At 41.6% G+C, this 24,483-nt stretch overlaps 1 protein-coding gene across 3 annotated transcripts in view; it reads right to left on the bottom strand.

The window, feature by feature from the left end:
* Positions 1–22,155, bottom strand: part of WIF1 (WNT inhibitory factor 1) — a 49,136-nt gene extending 26,981 nt beyond the window's left edge. For all 3 annotated transcript variants that reach the window (XM_067563950.1, XM_067563951.1, XM_067563952.1), the window contains exons 1-2: positions 21,629–22,155; positions 21,037–21,176 (exon numbers count right to left, since the gene is read on the bottom strand). In XM_067563950.1, the coding sequence (XP_067420051.1) occupies positions 21,037–21,176; positions 21,629–21,770 (282 nt within the window). In that variant the 5' untranslated portion in view covers positions 21,771–22,155. The remainder of the gene's footprint in view (positions 1–21,036; positions 21,177–21,628) is intronic.
* Between the last annotated feature and the right edge of the window lie 2,328 nt (positions 22,156–24,483).

The raw sequence follows: 24,483 nt of genomic DNA, 5'->3' as shown, positions 1-24,483 counted from the left end.
GAGGGATCAAAAAGATGCTTAATCAGGACATTTAGTACAAGATTTAGGTCCCAAGAGGGAGTTCTCCTCAATGGAGTACAGTTGAGAAGTGAGGCTGCTATAAGAAATCTTATATTGATGAGAAGGCAATCCTTTGCCTGCTTGTTGACTCTAGGAAGCTGGAAATGTCTACCACTGGGATGTTAGAGACTGAGATTTTACCACCATATTAAGACTTCACTATAGGAACTCAAAAAGCTTTATCCTTGCATTGAATGGATCCATCCATGCTAGTAACTTGTCACTATGCCATATCTACAGACCAGACCTCTGAAGGTACTGTTTGTGGAATACTTTCTCAAGGCTAACAGTGTGTTGTAAACACATCTGAATATCCTATTTTAATTGCTACCTCTCAAATATTGTGTGCAGAATTTTGGTCCTTGACAGCAGAATCTTAATATTCAGGAGACACAGCTGAGTGATGCTTGCCACCAGAACTGGATATGAAAACCAAGTTGGACAATGTGGGGCCATTTGACTCACGTCTACTAGTTTTCAATAGTGCTGAAGAACATTGTCAACAGAAAAAGTCAGTTATGCTTTTGGTGCTTGATCATGGCTCTGGCCTCAATCTCTTCTTCTGGAATTAAACTTCAGTACCTTTGCTGGATTTTGGATGCAAACAGGTCCATTGATGGGTAGGCAACCCAGGGTCTCTATCTGCTGGATGACCTTGGACTGCACACTTCACTATTGCGGATCTATTCTTTTCCTGCTGAAGCAGCTGCTATGATGTTTATTTCCACTTAGTGCCGCGTTTAAGAGTTCAGAATAATATTTTCTCATCTTTGACCAGAAAGAGAAAAGTTTAGATGTTCATAGTACAACTGAGGATCTGGTACCTTCTTCTTTGTTGATAAAAGTCACTGCCTAAGTGCTGTAAAACATCATCAGTATATCTTGGCTGATCAGGGCTGGAATCATATCTCTGACCATATCTGATTGTCTGAGCTTGATCAATTGATACTATGTTGAAGGTCCGTTCTTCCATTAACCTTAGATGAAATTGTTCTCTGAATAAGCTTCCTTCCTTTTGGAGCTGGCATAGATTTTTTTCCATTGAGCCTATCTGATTCTGACAGCCTCTGAATGCTTCTTTACAATGGGATGAGGGAGGGCTAGGCTTGTGTGTCCTGGAAAATAATAAACTTCTGGAAAGACATTAAGAAACTTCTGGAGAGGACAAAAGTGGAACTTCACTCACAACAGAGAGCTGGTGCAAGAGAACAGTTCTGATCTGAGACATCAGAGCCCTGATAGATGTGACTGGGAAATGAATGACATCGTGCCTTGTGGCCAAAGGCTTCTGAACGCTGTCCTCTGATAGAGACAGACTTCTGTGTAGGTTGATATCTACAAGGCGTCCCAGAAGTGTCCCAGAATAGTGACTGCATGGACTCCTGGTAGTGTAGACAAATCCATGTTGTTCCAGAACACAATCTGGGCCATCTGATGGCTGCTTTGTAGGCCTTTTCATGTTCTGATGAGAAGATTGTTTTAGAACAGAGATTATCCTTTTTGTGCCCCAGGAAAACACAATATTATATAGCACTTTGGAAAACACTTTTTTAGGGAGAGAGAAACAGGTGGTCTAGAAAGTGAAGCACCATATAGGTAATGACATGGTCTTTTGCATGTGAAGCTAAGATATATCTCTATGAGAGGTTCAAATAATGGTGTGTAAACCCCCCTCCTTTCCTTCCTGGGTTACACACTCCTGTGTGCCTGGGTGCCTGATGTTGTCGACAGTAAAGGAGATCCTGAGTATCCCAGTGATGATGATGGATAGGTGGGAATTCTCTATCCACCCTTCTGCCACAGTTTTTTTACTTATAAAGGAAATGAATCTTGGCAGTCCCTTCACCTGGCTGAGCCCTGGACACATTCACTGGGGTGCTTTGGGAGCCTCCAGGAATAAACCTGAGCTAATCTATGCAATGGGTCTAACTTAAAAGTACCACTTCTAAACAGCATACTACCAGTATATGCTTAGATTAAACACATCTTTATTTAATGATTTAGAAAAACATCATATAACAGACTGAGATTAATTAAAATGTCACAACCACTTTAAATCAATAGGGGGTTCTTCAATAAATCAATTAATAAATGAAGTTTACAGCATTAAATGAAACTTTTAACTACTTGTATTTACACTGGCCCCATTTGCCCCTTCCCTGAGTGGGCATTCTTCTTAATTCCAGAGTTCTAGATGCTTGCTTTTGTAAGTGTGCTTGAAGATCCTGAAGCTGGGGCAGTGCTCTGTTGGTCCAGTAAATCAGTCCAGCCAAGGCACCACCAGGCAAAGCCATTCTAACTTGGGATCATTGCAAGCTGCACAACCCTGCTGAAGACGGGAAATGTAACCACAGGTCAGTAGCCCTGCATCCTGGTTAGCCAATATGTCCAGTTTTCTTTCTCAGGCTATGTCTATATTCACGGCAGCACAGTCAGCACTTCCTGTTTGATTCACCAGGATCGATTGAGCAGAAGTGGAGACCTGCTCAATTGACCCAGAAATCAACTCTGCTAATCCACCCCCGACAAAAAGAGTAATGCTGCGTTGACAGGACGGCATTTTCCATCGGCGCAGCAAAGTGAAGTCACCATGGTACCTAAAAGTTAGGAAGTCGACGGGAGATGCGCAAGCTACTCTATGTAGTTTGCGTATCTCTTGTCGACTGCCACCAAATTTCGCGGTAAGTGTAGACATAGTCTTTGACTCAGAGGAAACTCCTTTGTCTCTTTTGCTATCCCCCTTCTGCTGAAAGCACTTTCCCAAACACCACAGGTGATGGTTACTCACACTGCCTTCACTGCAGGCCCACTTCAGTCAGTTCAGGCATAGCAACAGTCTCTGTCCTGGCTCTGGTGAAGCTCTGCAATAGCCTCCTAGGCTCCCTGCTGGGTCAAAGCCCCAGCAGTCTCTCAGCAGCAGCTTCTGGCTTTCCAGCAGCAGCTTAGCAGCAGCCCCTGGCTTGGATAGAGCTCCACAAAGCAATCTTCTGTCTCGTGACCAAGATCTCATCTCCCCATCAAAATGGAGCCCCCCTCATGCTGCTTCTGCATCCCAAAATGAGGTCCCTGATCCCCTTCCACAGTCCAGTCCTGGAGGGAGCCCACCACTTGCAGTCCTTCAAAGCCAGCAGACAGGTAGAGGTCTGTGTAATGATAATACCTCCTTTCAGAGGCTCCTCAAATAGGTGTGCCCACACTGTGTAGACGGGTGTTCTTCAGATCAACTGAAGATAGAAACATTAAAATTTTCCTTTTGGGAATTGTTGCTATGGCGGAATTAGTGTCTCCCTCCTGAACTGAGGCTTCCATAGGAATCTGTTCAAGAATTTCAGGCTGAGTGCTCCTCTCCCATGGAACACTTGGGCACTAACAAAAGGATGGCATAGAATCCTAAGCCTTCTTGTTCCCTGGTTGATCCATTACCCCAATATGAAGCTGATGATACATTGCAGTCTTCATACGCTAGTATTTTAACTGGTTGGAGAAGAAGTGCATGTCCATAACCTTGGTTTTCGAGTTCCATTTAATTCTAATTGGGCTGCCCATGCCTGAATGTCTGCTTTGTAATTAAACAGACCCTTAGCCAGAGCCCTGCAAGCCCATGTCAGCTGGCATGGGCCAGTCATGGGTTTTTATGGCATGTCTACAATGCAATGTAAATCCATAGTTCGAACTCAGGCTCAAGCCTAATTCCCCTTCTGTCTACACGCAAATCACATTAACCGAGTACTTGGGCCCAGGGTACCAGGACCTCACAGGAGTGAAAGATCCAAGCCTGAGTCAAGCCAGGACCTAGGGTTCAAGCCCTATTGCTTTGCATTATAAACACAGCCCCACTGGATTTGTGTTCTGGGAGTCCACCAAAAGTATCCCACAATCCCACAGGCCAACTTTTTTTGCTCTCTGGACAGTTAAGTTTGGTGGACACTCAATTTTTCCCACACTGCACCATGAACAGAGAGCTAGAGCAGACACATTTTGAGAGGGTGCAAGGAAGTTTGGATATGGGTGGTTGGACTTGGGCCTGCATAATGCAGTGTAGATACTGGAGAGCCACGTTGGGAGCCAGTTTTCAACAATTCCTAAACTGGGGTTACAAATGAGTAGATGTTCAAGCCCTAGGTTAACAAATAAAGAGTCTGCGAATTTGAGTCCTAACCTGGACTTATATTGCATTGTAGACAAACCCTTATTATTCATTGGCTGGTTAATGAAGTCAAGCTCCAGGAAAAGGTGAACTTTTCTTGGTGCACATGGAGTATATATGAGAGCAGGTAGAAGAATCGCCTGCTCTCCGTGTATCTTATTGTATTTTGTTTTGCAACGGTTGTTGCAAAGTCTGCTGTTTTTTTGTTTTGTTTTTTGACAATCCCTCTTGTCAATTCTTCTTTTTTGTCCCCAGCAGCTGCTTCTATTTTGATGTTTCTTTGATGTGTACTCTCGCCCCTCACCTTTCTTCTCTTTCTGTCACTGTCTCTTTCTTTAGAGGTGATTGGGAAGTGGCTCCTGAGTCTGGCCTGTCAGATTTTGGCAACTGAGCCCTGCAGACATGCATGAATGAGTGCACCACTTGCAAATGCACAAGTTTTTTTTTTTTTTGGCGCTGAAATGTACATCCCTCTGATCATTAACTACTTTGGATTCTGGGAGCTAGATTCTACCAGCATAGACCCTACTACAGAGCCCTAGTAGCAAAAAGTTCATTGTGTGGGGAGGTTGCAGGGGCTTTAACCACTCTTTCACGCAGGGAACCAGTACACTTCAAAACATGGTATTGTTGACTAGCAAGGGGGAAGCCAGGAGAACAGTGAATCAGTGGCTCCCAATTGTGGCACTCCTGTGGATCAAGGGTTAAATTTACCCTGATGGAAATCCCAAAGGAGGGCGGTGACAGCAACACCTCAAACTCTCCACCAGAATCAATCCCCTGCGAGGATTACGGGGTCTTGCTGAGCCAAATAGTTGTAATTTACTCCTCCATGCAGTGCCCTTCGTGAATTTGGCTCAATGTTGCATTTTGGGACCAAATTCTCCTCTTTTACCCACAATGTCCCACTGGTGCTGAGCATCCACAACTCCAGCTGAAGTCAAAGGGAGCTGGAGATGCTCAGAATCTTGGGGGAAAAACCCCGGTCCTTAATGATAAGTGTGTGAGCAACTCTTCTGAATGAGGCCCATTTTCCAATAGACCTAGAGCAGCACAAATCCTAAAAATAGCACCAGAATGGAAAGATAGCTAAGGATATCCTTCAGCTATGCACTGTGAATCTTTACACAGTGCAGTAAATTAAGCAGTTGAGAGGCTGACAGCAAACTCTGAGTCACATACTGCCCTTGATCTCTCATGGAATTCACTTTGATGTCAACAGGAGTGGATGTGTGGATTAAGGATGGTTTTTTTATCCTGTTTAAATTTTTACCTGCCAAATTATGGTTTTTTTTAGTCATCTTCCACAAAGTGCAGCTCTTTAAATCCATGTTCATGGTGTAGGATCTCCAAAGAGAGTCTTGTGGCTTAGGTAAAAACAAGTGGCCTGATTATCTTGTTCTTTGGAGACTGTAAAAGTTATAGCAGGAGCCATGCAGTGAGGAAATCTACCATTTAGGCTATGGCCTTTCTGAGCTGTGGAGCTACTATGATGCATAGGAGAAGACCTCTCTCTCTCTCATGCACTTGATCAGAGCAATGCCCAGGTAAACTATCTTGGGGATTGTGTGCAACAATAAGTCCCGTGTGCCCTAAGCTCCATTTAAAATAGTGCATGCAGCAGAGCGGCTCCCTCATGTGGATTCCCTAAAATGTACCAGAGAATGGACCATTCAAGTACATGTTAGGAGCTCTCCAGTTGGGAAGGGCACTATATACCTCACGCTATTCTAGTTTATTGTAAAGTTGCGCAGGACTCTCCTGAAGATCTTTCAAAGTATGAAGGAAATGGGCTCACTCCTCTTTCTCCTAATGGTGTGTGGGAGAAGAGCACTCTTTTGTTGTCCAAGCCCTAGTACATAGGTGATCTGTAGCACTGCCTTTTTGCAATCACTTCTGCTGCCTCAGAGCTGCCAAAATCCACACATATGCTGCACCCCCAAATACACACACATCCCTGTCATCCTCACTCCATGCATTCCATAGTGTGTATTACCTCCACTCAATGGATAAAGTCTGAAATATGATTGTAAGATCTGCATCCTAGGGGTCTGGCTTTTCTGCTTGTTCTGTGAAGTGCCTAGCACACTTTGGGCACTATAGAAGTTATTAGTTAATTATCTGTATTCTGGTAGTGCCCAGAGGCCCCGAGCAGGGCACCAGTATGCTAGGCATTGTACACATCATAATGAAAAGATGGTCTCTGCCCAATAGAGCCTACAATCTAAGTTAGCTGAATAGGATGACAGAAAATCTCTGAATACCATACATAGCGCTAAAAAAAACCTCCCTCAATTCTGTGGGATCAGTACTTTGAAATTTACCAAAATATTTTATCCGTATCAGTGTTTGACAGCAAATGTTGCATCCAATCTTGACATACACAAGGCCCGATTAATAAACATGCCCAGAGTTGCACAGTTACTCCAATATAATTACACCGGTATAATGGCTTTTTTCCCTCCGGGAAAGGTGGGACACATCTTTGCATGTTTCTGTCTGCTATTTCAGGGTGGAGATTGTTTTCATTCATGAGTGAAAGTCTGCAGTCTTGTAAACTAAAGCAGAGATTTATAAGGCTTATGTAGAGGATGGTACTTCTACTGATACAGTGTACATTTTTTGTGTTGAAAATATTCCTGCCACATTTGAGAATATGGATGTTAATCACACAATATGGATAATTGGCACATCTACAATAACACCAGCCTGTAGTTACGGGAATGTGGATCTTTACAGGTTATGATAATTTCTTATAGTCTTACAAAATGTGAAGAGATAATTGTTTAATTTTGTCATTCAGCTTTCAGATTTAGAGACTAAGTTCTGCCCTGGGGTAAGTAGGTACAACTCCCATTGTAACTGGGCTGAAACTGGCTCCAAAATGTTCTATTCAAAAAGCAGATGACTGGAAACACTGTTCTTTGACTCACATGAAATACCTCCTCAGTGATGCATTATTTCACTTTATTACCTAGCTGTTAAATAACTGATCATGTTGTCAGCAGAGTCTCTCAATACATGTATGACCTTTTCATCATTTTCCATTAAATTAATTTAATTAATTGTAACCAAATTCTGTAAATTTATTAATTTTACTGGAGACATTATTTCACTCTCAAAAAAAGAGAGCTGTCAGCATTTCCTTTCTAGAGTCTCCTTTCAAAGTTAAACACTTTAAATGCTTTTAAAATTGGAGTTTTAGAAATGAATCAAAATGTAATTTTATCTGTGTAGCCACACTATAATATGAGTGCCTGAGTTGGCATCAGATCTGTGAATTATAAGGTTTACATCATTGCAAATGATTGGCAGAGTAATTAAAAATGGTCAGTTAACTAAACAAGATATGCACACAGATACTATACAATTGTGAGTTATAGCAAGGGGTAGTATAATGCACAGACTCAAAAGAGTTCTGCTGGCATGGTAACCAAGAGAGTGAAGCTTGAGTGGTTTGTGATGTCATGAAGTTCTCTAATTTATATCCACAAGACAGGTGGTGCAGTGTAAGCTCCTGCATTGTGTCACAACCCTGACCAAAAAGGGATGACTCTAGGGATGAAAGGAAAGATCACAGACTACAATCACAGAAATTCGATCACGCTCACCTAATCCTAACAGACATTCCCTAGGCAAATCTAGAAGAAGGCCAAAAAACACTAACCAAAAACAAACACCCAAAACACAGCCTTGCACAAATCAAAAACCAAGGTACTTGTCAATACACCCTAGTGGAAAATTCTTTCCCCATTCCAGATTTGGCTATCTTGTGTTTGTGAGCACAGAGCAGCCCATAGGTAAACACCTGGCAGGGATAAGTGAATTCTTTCCTTCGTCTGAGAAATCCCAGAGTGTGGTGCTTGGCAACTGTTCATCCGCCTTGAGGGCCCTCATGTACTATCTTACACATCTTGTCACTCACATCTATTCAGTGTGAGATCACATGGGGAAATAGATGTTAAGGGGACGTGACTCAGCAGACCAATCACGCTCACATCAATCTCTTTTTTCACCAAACTTAATTTTTACACTTTCCTTTATTTCCCAGTGCCTGACTAAGAAAGAGACTGAATGAATATGAACTATCTGAGAATCAAACTTGAAAAGATGGGACCAACATTTACTGAAGCTTATTGGCTCAGATGGTGTCTATAACAGTTACTGAAAGTGTCCAGTATGCCTGAATTTTGCCTAAATGGTTTGTAGTTTAAGATTCCTATTGGGATATGTCACTGCTCCTAGATTTGCAGGTAGTGATGGTGGTCCATGGTGCATTTTATCTTTCACAGCTAACCAAAAGTATGTGTGACCTCTCCAGTTATCCATGCCTTTGTCATCTCCAGACCGACTACTATTGCACGCTCTAGTTAGAGCTACTTTTGAAGGTCACTCTGAACTGTCATCTGGTCCAGAATGTACCTGCCCAATTCCAGAGATGAGCAGGCCATTATAAGCACATAATACCAGCACTCAAATCTCTGAATTGGCTCCCTGATCTCTTTAAGAGTCCTGAATGGTCTCCAAACCAGTAATATGACAGACTGCTTCTCACCTTCTAGCCAACTGAGTAGTTGAGGGTTGCTGGAATTCTCTTGCTAATGGTTTCTGTGGTTGAACTCTCAGGCCTGGTGACAAGTCTTCTCATTAGAGAATTCCCACTTGGGGAATGTATTGCCTTTGGCCAGACTTGAATTTGTCAGACTTCCAGGCTTGATGTCAGGCTTATTTATTTCCTTTAACATTTAGTTGGGTTTTTTTTTAACTTTAGTAGTTGTTTATCTCAGCCAATGGGTATTCTGTGACTGTTTCCTAGAAACAATCAGGAAAGTGGTATTTTTAGTTTTTATTGTTATCATTTATTATGAGTAGCATATATAATTTTATTTTGTTTTAAATATTTTTCTAATTAAAATGCTCAGCACCTATGGCAGTAAGTGCTAGAGAAATCAATAAGTAATTGTCCTATCCCTCTGCCCCCACATAGGCTAGTAAGTTGGCTACCTCCAGAGACAAAAGTCCAAATGGTGAGTATCATATGGGTTTAAAAACAAGCAAAGAAAACAAAGCAAACTTTCACATTTAACTTATACTTGGGGTGGGGCGGAGGATCAGAAGTTTTTCTTGTTGCTCAGCTGAAACAGGTTCTTTACCCACATCTTTTTTATCCCATTTTTGGCGTTTATACATTCAGTAAGATTCACTACAACAGCCTCTTCTCCAAGCTAGACAGACTGCCAAAATTTAACCCCCACCACTATCTTTTGATCAGCTTAGACTTTTCTCTGAAACTTCCCCAGAAAGTGTATACTATGGAATTAAGGTACCCCAAGTTGGATGCAGCAGTCATAGCTTTGAATTGCAGCAAGGGAGATTTAGATTAGACATTAGGACAAACCGAACTGTAAGGTTAGTGGGACCACCTCACCATGGAATTGTACAATGGTATAACCTCACTTGTTTTTTTTAATGATACTCCTTCAGATGCACCTTTCTATTAGTTTCTTTGCTGCGAATGTATGAGGCATTCCTATCTTCATGCTACGGCTAACTTGAATCCTTAAGTTTTTCATTGATGGTATATATAATGTGGGTGCACAGCTGGCTGGAAAACCATACTCAGAGAGTAGTTATCAATAGTTCACAATCTAGCACAAATACAAAATGGGAAAGGATGCCTAGGAAGGAGTACTGCAGAAAAGGAACTGGGGGGTTATAGTGGATCACAAACTAAATATGAGTCAACAATGAAATATTGTTACATCCCAGGATGATGATTGCTTGTTTTGTATTAGCAGGAATGTTGTCAGCACTGATAAGGCCTCGACTGGAGTACTGTGTCCAGTTTTGGGCATTACACATCTGGAAAGATGTGGACAAATTGGAAAAAGTCCAGAGGAGAGCAACAAAAATGATTAAACATCTAGAAAACATGACCTATGAGGAAAGATTGAAAAAACTGGGTTTGTTTAGTCTGGAGAAGAGAAGACTGAGGGGGGACATGATTCCAGTCTTCAAGTATGTAAAACAGGAGGGTGATAAATTGTTCTTAATCACTGAGACAGGACAAAAAGTAATTGGTTTTAAATTGCATCAAGGGAGATTTAGGTTAGGCATTAGGAAAAACTTCCTAACGGTAAGAGTAGTTAAGCATTGGGACAAATTAGCTAGGGAGGTTGTGAAATATCTCTCACTGGAGATTTTTAAGGACAGGATAAACAAACACCTGTCAGGGATGGTCTAGATAATATTTAGAGCTGCCTCAGTGCAGGGGACTAGATTAGATGACTTACTGAGGTCCCTTCCTGTCCTTCATATCTATGATTCCAATTTAATGTACAGACTGGTTGGCAGGTGAACTTTCTACCTGCTATAAGACACACTCCATGTGCCCTGTGGTGTGTCAAAAGTCACTCTTTTCCTTGGGGTTTGACTCAGTACCAGACAAAACTGTAAGATATCAAAAGTCTAGTCCAAGTCTTCTCTTTAGGCTTGGCTGCTCCCAGGGGCCTTCTTCAACATTGTTCAGTCCACACCTCTGGTCCCCTCTGTCTCAGACCCAAGACTTCCTTATCAGTTCGGCCCAGCTCTGAAGCCTGATTCCTCTTTTCATATTCCTTTCACTGTCTGTATATCTACATAATAGTGTGACTTCCATCCTGTGGGATCTAAAAGCACTTTACAAAATGAAATATAAATTATGTACTTGTTACAAGGTGACACTGCCCCTTTCAGAAGGAAGAGGCCAGTGTACCTGTGAGTGGTCAGCTGACCCCTCTGTGTCCCGGAGGAATGAGACTGGTGGGTGAGAGACGAGAGATCAAGAGACTGAGAAGTCAGACCGGAAAGAGCAGGCAAGAGTGGCTTGGGAGAGAGCTGAGCCCTGAGGAGGGCTGGAACAGAATTGCTGATGAGAACTGACCAAAACTGGGACCCCTGTGGGCGGGGAGGCTGCACGGTGGAACACTGGAGGGAGGCTTGAGGTGAAGACCAGAGTGGAGGAGACCCATAACAAGGACTTGGTCTAGTGAGAGGTTTCTTTAACTGGGGTAGGATTCAGAGGCAGAGAGGACTCAGTGGTAGAACACTGTGGGGAGTTCTCTTGCAGGGGGTTGTGGTAAGAGTCATGAGACTGGTCATGCTCATAGGTGCTCAGACAGGGAGGCCTGGAGAGTGGGGTCCTGGATCGGGGCAAAAGGAACTGGGAAACAATATGCTGCCATTGACTCTCATGTGGGTGACTTGCAAGTAACGTCCCTGGAGAAGGAAGTGGAAAAACTCTTGTATCTTTATGTATTTACTGTGGGAACTGGAGAATGGTTTTCCTACAGGATTTGAATAATTTGAATAAATTATGCCCAGAGGTGGGTTTTGTATTGGACACTGAAAGACTACACCCATTTCAAGGGCAGACAAAAAGGGAAACTGAGGCTGGGCATACCTGCCATGGTGCAGCCTTCTGCAGGAGGCACTCCAGACAGGGCTGCCTTATTACTGTGTTTATTTCAGGTTTTTATTAAAAAAGCCAAGCAAATTCCTATCCATTTGCTCTCCACAAGTGTATACGAAACATATTTATAAATCTCCAGATAAAGACTAGACTACTTACCCACCCAAGATTACCCCACTGTACACACACCTTTGCCCTATTATCTCTTTCTTAGCCTTCTCCTTAAAAGTGTGAGGGAAGAGACTGATCTTGCTATGTGCTCTGAAGCTTAACAGATGCAGGCTTTGTTTGATTAAGTGGAAGACCTAGTTTGAGCATCAGAGGCTGTTCAGAGAGAATGCCCTGCGAGCAGCACCTTCCTCTTTAAACTAGGGGACGGTCAGCTCATGCATCTCAGCTGGTATGGTGCTGCCTGAGAAGAGAAGGATCTCAAACCACAGGGATTTATAAAGTCAGGCTTCATTGCTTCATGTAACTAGCTGAGCCCAGCTCCTCAGGGCTAGTCCCTCTCTCTAGCACTCCCATCCAATCACCATCCCTGGGTCTTCAGCCCTCGTATTTACGAACACTAAATTATAAAAAGGAAATTCAGACACACAAAACTGTTATCTCAATTGGCTCAAGTGTATTTTCTCACAAAAACGCAAACACTAAAAAGTAAGGAAGGTGTAAATTAAGGCAACAACCGCATCCAATACTGAAACCAATCTTTGAGTATTAGCCCATCACTATCGTGATGGCACTGGTACCCAGCAATACTAGCAAAGTGGTACCCACTCTAACATATTCACTTTCAATACAACAGTGCTATTACTTTTGATGCACAAGTCAAGGAAGTGAACTTCACACACGCTGCAATGCACTACTTGCTAGTACTACATCATTAAATAATGTAATCACAATTCCAGTTCCAATGACAAATTATCTCAGAATGACAACCTTGGTATCTCCACAAACCAAAAGGAGAAAAAATACAAAGCCACCACGCACATACTCAGAATGACTTAGCAAAAACATAACAAACTTCGTTCTACCCTCTGACTTTCAAAAAAGTCAGATCAGTTGTGTAATATGCAGTATCAAATCAAACCATTCCTTCGTAGTGGTGAAATGTACACATATGCACTGTTTCATAAGTCTATTCATAATGTTATACAACAAACAGAGGTCTGAGGTAAGGTTGGGCAATGCTATGTGATTTTTCAGTACTTTGTGTGCATTGCGGGCAATAGTCTTGTTGAATTTAAGGGTTCTGATTCTCCACTATGTCTGGGCTATACTCAAATGTAATGGAGAGTGGTTGCTGCAGAGAGCTAGTTGTGGTCCCTGGACTTTGGCGAGCCAGTACCAGTGGAGTTAATGCAGCAAGGACCCAATACTAATTTCTGCTATTAGCAGCCCTTACACCAGCAAAGAAGCAGGTATAAAAGAGCTTGGCTCCACCATACCCCAAGTTCATACCCTACATGTCCTCTCCTTCCTTGGTTTAAGTTCACTTTGTGCTGTATAAGCAGCACAAAGGGCACTTGGTGGACCAAAGAATCAATCCAAATCGTGTTAGAGGGTATATGTGTTTTGAAATCAGTGGAGTTGCCTGCTGTTAAGCTGGTATAATGCAATGGAGAATCAGGCCTCTGAAGTTGGGATCTTCAGTAACTTAGACTTTCCAGACCCAGTATATCTCCAAACCAGGGGCTTGATTCTTCTCTCACTCTCACTGGTTTTACATCAGTATAACTGCATTCGTTTCAATAGAATTACTCCCAATTCTCACAAGTGTAGCAAGATCAGAATCAGTCCCCATGTCTTCTTCAAGATGCTTTCACTTCAGTAGGGCCCTTCTTTTCAAGGCTCACTCTCTGAGCTGGAGCTGAAATCCAATCTTCTTTGCCTCAAATCCATTTCCAGTTGCCCCACCCACTGTCTTTCCTGTCTTCAGACAGCCTCCCATTCCAGAACTTCCACTCCTCAAAGTATAGCTATACAGGAATGCACTGCAGGGAGTAACCAGCATCTCCAGAATACCCCAGTGGTTTACAGACCAGCTCTAGTATATGCACTTCACAAAAACCACCACTGTACTGGCATTAATACCCCCCTACCCCCGCTGCCTTGTTGGTAGTCTTAGAAAGACGGCCAAGGATTGAAGGGGTATAGACAGTGAATTGTCAGAGGTGCTCTCTCTAAGACACAGCTGAGGCAGGTCATCAGGGGAATGTGAGGAAGCTCATACTATTGTATTGGGTACACTGTACTATACTATTCTGTGGCTAAACACAAGATTTCATGCGCCAGGGCTGTCAGTCTGAAAGGATAACTAAGTTGTTTAAGGTTAAAAAAGAACATCAGTATGATTATGGATTCCCTGAAGAGAATCAAGAAATATGAGCTTGATCCTATATTGAGCCAGGTACCCTTAAGTCCTACTGATGCCAGCAGTGGGAATTCTGTGGGGAAAGAGAATATTCAGCATTTCAAAGCAGACACTCTGCATATTGCAGAATTGGGTCCTATAAAAGCATCACAAAAATTAACATCAATAGATCTTCCTCAAACTAACTAGAAGGAAAAAAAAAAGGCATCCTTCACTAAACCAATGGGATTTTTCACCTCCAAAAGATAATGTCTATATGAAATTTGTATTCTCACCCTGATTGATATAATAGGCAGGAAATGCCAGAGACTTTGTGATCTTTCAAATCCACTTAAAGCATCTATTTTGAGTATTCTATGTAACTATCATCTACCACTTTCATATGGTAAAAACATACTTCAAACTACTGTAAAAAGAAAACTCAGATGGCTTGGAAAACTCATTGCTACTAAGGTAGGCACAACATTAGAAATAAAACTGACCAAATGTAACAAACATTGTAAATATTATCTAATATTTTATCATTTCAAAAAATATAGTCTCAAGTCATGTCTCTCAGATCTATGCATAACCTGTGTGAGAAGGGCGCCCCAGATAGGGATTTAAATGCACATAAGATGCTTTGATAGAAACAGTCAACTCAAATTTGATTCAAAATTTAGATATTACGAAAATAAGATTTGCACAATGCCTCGGGCCAAAACAAATGTTATAATGCATTAATTGTTTTTCCTGGAAACAGTTATTTTTATAGAAATCATTCCATTGCACTGTATGCAACTTTAACTTTACAGCATTCAGAACCTAAAAGGTCCTAACTTAACTGATTATAAATCAATGTGAAATTGATGTAATTCATTTTCCAAGTTGAGAGCACTGTAAAAGTAAATAATTAGCATAATTTGTCAAAAGTAAACTGGGAGTCTAAACTTCAAAGGCATACTTAGTAACAAAGGAAGACAGATCTGTTTTTTCCAATATAGCATTTTAAAATTTGGTGTCCCTTTAATTCCAGTGTTTGTCTTCAGCTACCCCTGTAAAAACATTGAAAGTTTTATTACTTCAGCTTTTTTATTCAAAGCCCTTCTCTGTTTTGTTTTTAAGAAATGTTTTTAAAGAAAAGAATAAGTACTGAAAATTCCACTGAAGGGTTTATTTTCCACAACTTTACAGTGCTGTGTAAAAAGTGTAATTGTGTAGTTTACATATAAGCCATGTAAATTACTATGGAAACCAGATGTAGCTTACAAGGTGACTTGTAAGTCATCTCTACTGAGCAATAAAGCCTTTTTTTTGGCAAAACTTTGAGAAACTTACTGCTGTTTTCTATCAGCAGATAGAACAGATGGCTGGCACATGCCTGCTTTACTAAATGAAGTGGGATCTCTATAGCATTACTCTTTGATCCCTGGTGGCATGTCTACAACACCAAGATGCAAAATACCACAGCAGAACAGAATCTAAATATTAAAGGTTTGGAGCTGTGCTTTTGATATGAGAACTCCCTTTTTAAAAATCATGCCTACAGTATGTAAACATATTCACATTTCACATTGAAATTGTGGTACAGAGGTCAGAAAACAAGGTATTTCCTCTGTTTGCTGACATGAAACCACAGTGAAGGTACTACTGTAAATGCCAGGAGTCCAAAGTTATGCAACTGCATTTACCGTAACTTCCACAACAGCTATAATTCCATTAGGAAAAAATGTGAACTGTACACATTAGGCAATTTTAGAAATAATAAAAATTGTTTCTGTAATTGCTGTGTATGAATGAGATGTTTATGTATGTTCAGTGGTTCCTCTGAAGTATTATTTGAGCTGAAATCTACCATCTATTGTTTTTCCTTTACTTTACCAATGGTAATATTTAAATGTGTTTCTCCCGTTGTGCCAATAATGGAATAAAGGAAGTCTATTCATCTTCCTGAGGGAGGGAGAAAGCACATAAAACTTTTAACATAGTCAGATGTTTTCTTATTCCTTCATTCTGGTCCAGATTCTGATCTCAGTCACACAAGTATAAATATAAAGTCATTCCAATGAAGTAGGTTGCATTATTTTGGATTTATCCCCACAGAGATGAGATCAGAGTCAGCTTCTCTAGTTGGAATTTTATCTCCTTTCCTAACCCTCCTTTTGCAAAACAGAAGGTATGTTGGAAAACATCATAGAGTGAGGCATGCTCCCCAACATGCCATGCAGACTAGGACACCTCTGCTGCATTACTCACAGTTACCAGTAACGGTTGGAGTGAAAAACCTCAGTCTTCTTCTGCCCACTGAATCAACCAGATATGTGTTTTGTCTTTATGTGCCAGTACTTACCTCCGATTCACGGACAAAGCTTTGCTTTATGTTGGCCCTGATCCTGCAAACCCTTACAAGTATGCTTCATTTTACTACCATAAGCTGTCCCACTGAAATCATGGGGACTGCTCACATTAGTAAAGTTGAGCATGTGCATAAGTGTTTGTAGTGGGCAAAGTAAAACACGTTGCAGTATAAATTAGCACAGGAGGGTCTATTTTTCTCCAAATTAGGAAGGCTCTTCACACACATCCCCCAGCATCAAGAAGAGAACAGACCCACAAATGATTTATACCTTCTTTTGCAAAAATCTGCAGGATACGAAAATAAAGCAACACCAGTGACTTCTAGTGGTTACACAGATGTATGCAATGTACAATATTATCTAGTGGGAGCTTAGGGTTTTTTAAAAACAAAAACAGAGAACATCTGTACAACATTCTGAAGTACAATTTTTCTAAACATAAAACTACAGCTGTTAAGTTTACACAGCATAGGTAATCTTGGATGGAATTTTAATAAATAAAGGCCGTACCCTGCAATGGACTGAGCACCTCTACTGAGGTGCTTAGTATCTATGGCCCCTCTTAACCTCACTGGGTATTGAGGGTACTTACCACTTGGAAGGATCAGGTTCTTAATTTAGTTCTCCCACCCACATGTTTATGCCATAATTTTTGAAGTTTCTTATTGCCAGTGAGTTGCTCAGTTAAAAGAAACATTTTTCATTTACTAATGAAAATGGATTTAATGGTTCTGACATCAAAGAGGGCTTTTTTTGCTCATATAGAAGTAACAAAATATGTCCATCTGCAAAGCTCACAACATTAGAGTTAGGGCATTTACATTTAACATCCTTGGTCATCACTTCTATACCAATCTACACAAAATACAAGAAAAATCCAGTCTTAACATATAAATTGTTCATTTCAGTAAGTATTTAAGGTCTGAGTGTGAGCTGACCTATGCAGGCAGGCAGGACTTTGAGGGGTCTCCAGATTCTGGGCCAGATTCTCCACTGCCCTATACCTTGAGTCATCATTACCTCTGTGCAAAGTAGACATAAAAACTTCCATTCTAATGTGTTAATGTTTTGCACCCACATTGCATAGGTGTAAATTGGTAAGTTGGTTGGTAGCAGAGAATTGGCCCAAACTGTTGGAGCTTGTGGGACATAGGAGCTGTACAATAGTGTACACATGGCTTCTAATATCTGCTGGCTCCGCAAAGGGATTAGCACATATTAGAATTAACCATGCATATGCTACTGTGTAGCTCATATGTCCCAGGAGTTCGGGAGCTCTCCAGAAACTCCTGCACAGCTTTGAGGCAGAACCATTTGGGAACAAGGACCATAAGAAGTCCAAAGACACATCATGGAATAACTGTGGTTGAAGTTCAAGCAAGTTGAGGACCATGATGTGCTAATTAACAGCTATTAGATAAGACATAATCTACTATTTATGGTTGATACCTCTTTCTGTATAACAAGAGTACTGGGTTTTTTTTTCTTTCTTGACAGTGTTATCAAAGAGCTAAGGGAATTCACAGACAAAAACCAAGGCTGAGTAAAGGTTTCAAACACATAGTACTTACTTGGAGTGTGCAAGGGATATTTGTAAGAGCACTTACATTTAAAATAAAAATAAAACATTTGAAAACTTGAATTTAAGGTTAAAAAAAATGTAAATGTTGGAAATATTGGAAAAATAGAGTTCTGCTATCACAAACAACCTTAATTCTGTCCTTAGTACTGCTACTAAAGACACTCTCCAGTTAAGTTAGATGCATGTACGTGTTATTTCAAAATGATGGTTCTTGTTTGTTCTACCATAGCGCCTAGTAACCCTAGTCATGAACCAGAACCCGAGTGTGCTAGATGCAGTACCGTGCTGATTAATCTTGTTGCTTTGACTATGGACTGCCAAGATCTAGGACAAGATTCTTACTCATGCTCCTACCCCTTTACACCAGGTAGAAGAGCAAGAACAGTGCATAGAGAGCATCGAAAAGCCCAAGTACCCACCCACCATACGAAGATATCCTTGGCACAGAAACTGTGGCACAGAAACAGATGTAAGGCTGGCCTCCAAGAACCTACTGTGCCAGGAAGGGCAAGTTGGGGGTGGGCCACAGCACACACTAGTGTGGAGATTCCAAGCAGTGCTGTAACCCAGAGGGCATCCCCAAGAGGCTGCCATAACTTAGAGAGGCTCCCTGGGCTGTCATAAATTATGCCTTGGGGCTCTCCAGCCCCTGGAATAGCCCAGGATTGGGAGGACATGAAACTGGCTTAAAGTCACTATAGTCACCCCGTCAGGGCTGTGAGTTAGAACTCCTCCTCTAATATGCACTGGTACATCATGATTAAATATCCACAACCATTGAACCAAACTGCCCAAGTATACATATTCTATATGCCCAGGATAGAGGAGGATAGGGGCATAGTTGTAAGTGGTAACGAAACAGGATTATATGCTTTCCACCAATGAACAGCCTTTTATTTTTAGCATTTATTTGGCTCATGTCTGAAAGCTAACACTACTTTAGAAACAAGAGGACTGAGGCAGAGTTAAGGTTGTTTATGGTACCTAAGCTTCACATATTATCATCTTTTTCAATCATTTCAGTTTACCTTAACTTAAAAATTCCAGAATTAAGGTTTATGTTTTTAAATCATCAACCTTTCTCTCCTTAAATAATTACTATGTCTTATGTTTAACTAAATCCTTCACACCATCTTAATTTTTTTACTTGAAGTATGTAATGATCAATTATGCCAATCTGTTTCTATAGAAATTAAACTCCTTCTATAGTTCTGATCTGATTTTGGCATGGGAAATATTCAAGTAGCATTTTTGTGTAAATGTCCAGCCATTGAAACTGTGGATTAACTTTTTTAATTTTAAAATATTTAAGCATGTCAAGGCAGTTTTAACTAATACGATTTCAGTAAATAAATTAAAGAGGAAGAGGAATGATTTGTTGGAAAACTTTGACACAGTTCAAATGGGATTTGATCCTGCAGGGTGCTGAATTCTCTTGCCCCAATCCAGCAGAACTCTTAAACACATGCTTAACTTTAAGCACGTGAGCAGTCCCGTTAATTTCAAATATTACAATCACACCTTCCCAACAAGCTGTACGCAGGGTTGCAGAAGGGGGGACTTAAAGCAGAAAAGAAAAAAAGGGGATAGGGCAAGGGAATTGTGTTCTCTCTGATGTCTCAGTCCCACTACCCAATAATTTTTTTTCTCATAGACAGCAGTAGAAGAGAGGGAAAGAGGAGCAGGAAATGACAGCAATACAATCATGCCTGTCCTGGGACATGCTAATTACTGCTCGTTACTTAAAGAACACACTTTGTGGTATAATTTTTTGTTTTCTATATAACTATAGATATAAATAGAATTCCTGTGACCTTGGGCAAGTCACTTTGCCTCTTTGTGCCTCAATCCCCATCTTTAAAATGAGTACGATAGTCCTTCTCTACCTCACAGGGATGTTGTGAAGAGAAATATATTAAAGAGTACAAAGTGCTCAGGTACTATGGTAAAGGTGCCATATAAGTACCTAAGATAAATAAAAGTGTATAATAGTTGCTGTAAGAGATTTCCTGAATCATAAAAGATCATTTTGCAAAAACAGTTTTTAAACAATTGAAAACTCACTTATAAAGTTGACCAAACTATAACCAATCTTCAAAACTGAATATTTTGAAGAATATATGGTTTCCTTTTTTACCAAGAATTCTCTTGTATAAAACACAGATTGCTTTTTTTAAAAAGTTGTTTTTACTCAGAATTCTTTTCTGTTAAACTGAATATCTTAGTATCCATGATAAATTAGACTAAAGTGATGCAGCTTTATGCAAATTTAACATATGTTGTCAGTCTGTCAAACTGTGCATGAAAGTATGTCATACATTCTTATCTTTTCAATAAAAAAATTAGACAATAATGGGCTCAACAAATTGCAACGTTGCAGTTTTGCCATTATACTTTGTAGAAATAGATCTATGCACCAGCTGCTATTTTAACACAACTATGCATATTAAAACTCCCTCTGTGTGTGTGTGTGTGTGGTAAATGATTCACAGTAGAGCTCCATATGCTAAAACTATTTTTTTTAAATAAAATAAAATGAAATAAAATAAAACTGTATCCACATTATGGACTACTGGCCTGTAAAATTTCATTTAAGGCTAGCTAATGTCTTTCACATGAACTTGTGTTGTCTAATCATGCTCATCTTGTTGGTTCTTTTATCATTATCTTATCAGCAAAGAAAACATACCCTCCTCCCACTTTAAAATCCTCCCACTAAATCCCACTTTAAAATCCACTTCTTCCATGAATTTTCCTTATGTTAATTTCCAGATTAATAATGTGTCCACACCCTTCTATGTTACCCCATATTTTGTGTTGTCTGAATTAAATTATAAACTCTTTGGGTTAGGGACAGTGTCTCATTCTGACTTTTTTTTAAAAGCACTATATATATTTTTCATGCTATATAAACAATTTATTAATAATTCCTACAGCAGGTGATTCTAAATCAAGGGGTCATTCTTTAGTGTCTTTTTGGCACATATCAGAAAGTTTCCTAAAATATTCTAAAAACTAAATATTTGCCTCTGCTAAACATATTTAAAGAGGGCTTTTTTCCTTCTTCCAATCTCAATCTGTACCTACCCTTCCCGTTGCTTGCCAGGTAAAATTCATAGAGTGGATATTGACTGGAATAGCTGGCATCCTCTGCTGGGCTTTTCTGAAATCATGAGTGAAAGGGGCCATTTTCCCCTCCGAAACAATCAGAATATCCTCTTCAAAGCCTGTAAAAGAAAAAAATAGAGACTAGAAAGAGAGGGAAATGAAGCAGGATTCTCATGTCTGCTGAAAAACATTGACTGTGGAGAACGTTTATTCTCACTGTCACCCACTTCTTCAGAAGACTAATCACGGGGGGGCGGGGGTTGAGGAAACTTTCCCTTTCCTATACAACAAACGAGGACAACGTAATGAAGTTGCCACTGGCACTTAGTTTTTCCTGATAAAACACAGTGCTAAAGTGCATCCGTTCCATTAGTCTTTCCGGCGGGCTACGCCTTTCAGCAGGATCCGCACCGGTGCAGGTTGAACAGAACCAACTGTGTGTGGAGAAGTGACTCACGGCAGCTCCAGGCCGGGACGGGAGATGTCCTGGGGATGGCAAACGCACCTCCAGGGAGACAGTGACCGGACCAACCAGCCGGCGCGAAGGCGAGGGGGCCCAGCCCCAACTTACCTATCAGGACCCTGGCTTGATGAGCATCGATCCACATGTAGAGCGTGTCCTCTTGCCGCTGCCCTGCCTGCGCCTGCAGCGCGAGGAGGCTCAGGATGCTGCAGAGCCGGAGCGCGGAGCAGCGGGCGCTCGGACCCGCCATGCTGCAGCAGCTCCTCAGCTAGGCTCTGGGCGCTCCCGCCGCCTTCCCCCGGCCCCTCGCTCGGCTCCACGCGCTCCCGCGGGCTGTCTCCTCTCCGCGCCGACTGGCTCTCGGCGGCGCGGGGCTGGCTGGCTGCGGGGGGTGGGGGTGTTGCCTGCCGGCGGCAGCGAACGGGGTTGGGAGGGAGCCGGGCTGAGCGGGACGTGCACCGGAGCTGAGCCCCGCTAGGAGGCGCCCGGAGCGGAGAAGACGGGCCGGGCCGGGCCGGCAGCTCTGCTCCGCCAGGGAGGGTGGCGCGGGGAAGCCCGCTGGGTCCCGTCCCTTCTTCCCGCAGTCCCGGGACCGGAGCCCGCGCCGCAGCCGGGAGAAGCGGGGAAGGAGCTGCGAGGCGAGTGGTGGGGGCAGCAAGAGCAAGGTGGGGCCGGTGTGGGAGGTGCGGGGCAGTGGGGCGGATCTGGGGGGGAGGTGCAGGTGGGAGGGGAGGAGCCGGGGAGGGTGGGTGCAGGGAGGCGTGAGGTGGGGGATCGGGGGCAGGGACACGTGGGAGGGGTAGGTTGGTGGGGGGCGGGAGTGACTACAGGGGGTAATGGAGCGGGGTGGGGGACAGGGGCGGGGGTGACTACAGGGGGTAACGGAACGGGGGAGGTGCGGGGGGCACACGGGGCCGGTTGAGTACAGGGGGTAACGGAGCAGCTGGGGTGTACGGGGTTCATGGGCAAGGCGTGTTGGAAATAAGTCTTAGCAGGCTCTGCTCCGGCTGCGGCAGGGCTGGGGTTGTGAAAGCTCCTGTGCAGGTGGAAGCTGCTGCAGCTCAGACTGCCTCCTGCCTTGTGGCTCAGCCTCACCGAAATTGTATTTACCAACAGCACACATGGTTTCATCCGACGCGAAGCTTCCCCTCCAATTTGTTCCCATAATAGCCCCCCCTTTTTTTTTTTAGCAAACTGGCAAAGCCTGCCCTCCCTCCTTCAAGAGGACTTTGCTCTGAAGGTTATGGACGAAGAATGATGCAGTTTACAGATATTTTAGGTAATCCATCCTCTTGATGCCTGTGCCCCTTCACTTTACCTACTGAGCTGTGCGCGTTTGGTTGCGGCTTTACTCAACCTGGATCCTGCAAGCCAATCTGCCTGACAAAACCACGCCTACCTCCTACATTGCCGAGCCCCTTTAAAGTCAGTGAAAATCTGCACAGGCCTGTACCCCATTACATGGTTAGTGCTTTAGGTCATAAGGAATTTGGGACAGGTATTTTGTTTCATGAATCTGGAAAGTGTCGGGTACATTTATGATACTATATATTATCAAATTATTATTGTTTGCATTGCAGTAGTACTTAAAAGTCCCTTGTTAATAAAATAAACTTAATAATTAAAATCGGCAACTCTGAGTCTTGCAATAATGAAGTTTCTAAATGCACATTGACAGCACACTACATTTAGGCTTAGTGTTGGATAAATTGCACCCAGCAGCATGTGTGTGCAATTGGGCAGTGCCAGTGGCACATGGGCTTTCAGCAGAGCAGCATGCTCCAGTGACCCTCTCCCTGAACCCAACAAAGGCAAAGTGCCAGCTTGCTATAGCAGCCCTCCAACTCCACATAAGCTAGTGACTTGTGTTGCGAGTATAAGCATTACAGGGTTTTCTTTGCTTTGGCATACATTGGTGAATCTGAGACAAATACCACTAAAGAACAATCAGGCTTTATCTTGCACTTGGACAAATGATATAGTGTAATGGATGCTTTTTTGAAAATATTGAAGTAATGTTACAATTTGCCTAGAAACCATAGATTAACTGGCAGACATAAACTAAGTACAACTGGTCAAAAATTTCCATTCAAAAATGGTTTTTTAATGAAAAACAGACTTTTTAAACCAAATTTTCACAGAATACTTTTTCCCCTAAATTTTCTGGTTGTTTGCTTTGTTTTTGTTTTTCGATGAAAAGCTGAAAGCCAAACATTTTTGGTTTTCAAGAGCTAAAACTGACTTTTAGAGGAAGAAAGAGGGCTTTTTTATTTTATTTTTTGTTTGTTGTTAAAAAAAGCAATAGTTTCCACATAGAATTTTTAAAAAATGCTTTAAAAATATTCTCAGAAAATACTATTTTCCAGCCAGGTTTATAATTATGATTAAACATACTTTCAAAACTCAGTTCTTAATGTCATGAAAAGTAATGACAAAACAGATGTGCCTCAAGACATGAGCTTTACATGAATGGCATGTTGTGTATCAGCTGATGCAAATACTCTTAGCAAAAAATAGACACATTGTGTACTTGTTCATTTGTCTTTATGTACCAGATATGTACATTGATACCTGGATTTATAATAGTAATTTTAAAAAAGTTTTGCTTCAGGATGGAAACCAATCTGTACTTTATAGGAGATTAGAAGGAAACATTCTCTGGGGGAAGATTATCCCATAACTGCCTACTGTGGTGTTTCTTTCACCATTTGTGAAGCATCTGATCCTGGAATACACAGGCCGCTTCCCTAATCCAGTATGATAGTTCCAATGTTTATTTTCCCCCCTATTTCTATTATTTTGACTGAATGTCTTTTAAATTTGTCAGAATATATACTGTGCAGTATCTCAGGATTACCTATACAAGTATATTTAGTTTTTAAAAGCAGAAACTCATCAAGTATTTTTACTCTGAATTTTCCACGGTTTTACAGTTTTGCTATAAGATTCCTCTGGAATAAAGA

This window comes from Emydura macquarii, unplaced genomic scaffold (assembly GCF_026122565.2).
Source record: "Emydura macquarii macquarii isolate MOO-44397 ecotype Brisbane River unplaced genomic scaffold, CSIRO-AGI_Emac_v2 contig_2636, whole genome shotgun sequence".
In the NCBI taxonomy this organism is placed as follows: domain Eukaryota; kingdom Metazoa; phylum Chordata; order Testudines; family Chelidae; genus Emydura; species Emydura macquarii.
The sequence above is the reverse complement of the archived record's forward strand: the minus strand, read 5'-3'. Positions and strand labels throughout refer to the sequence as shown.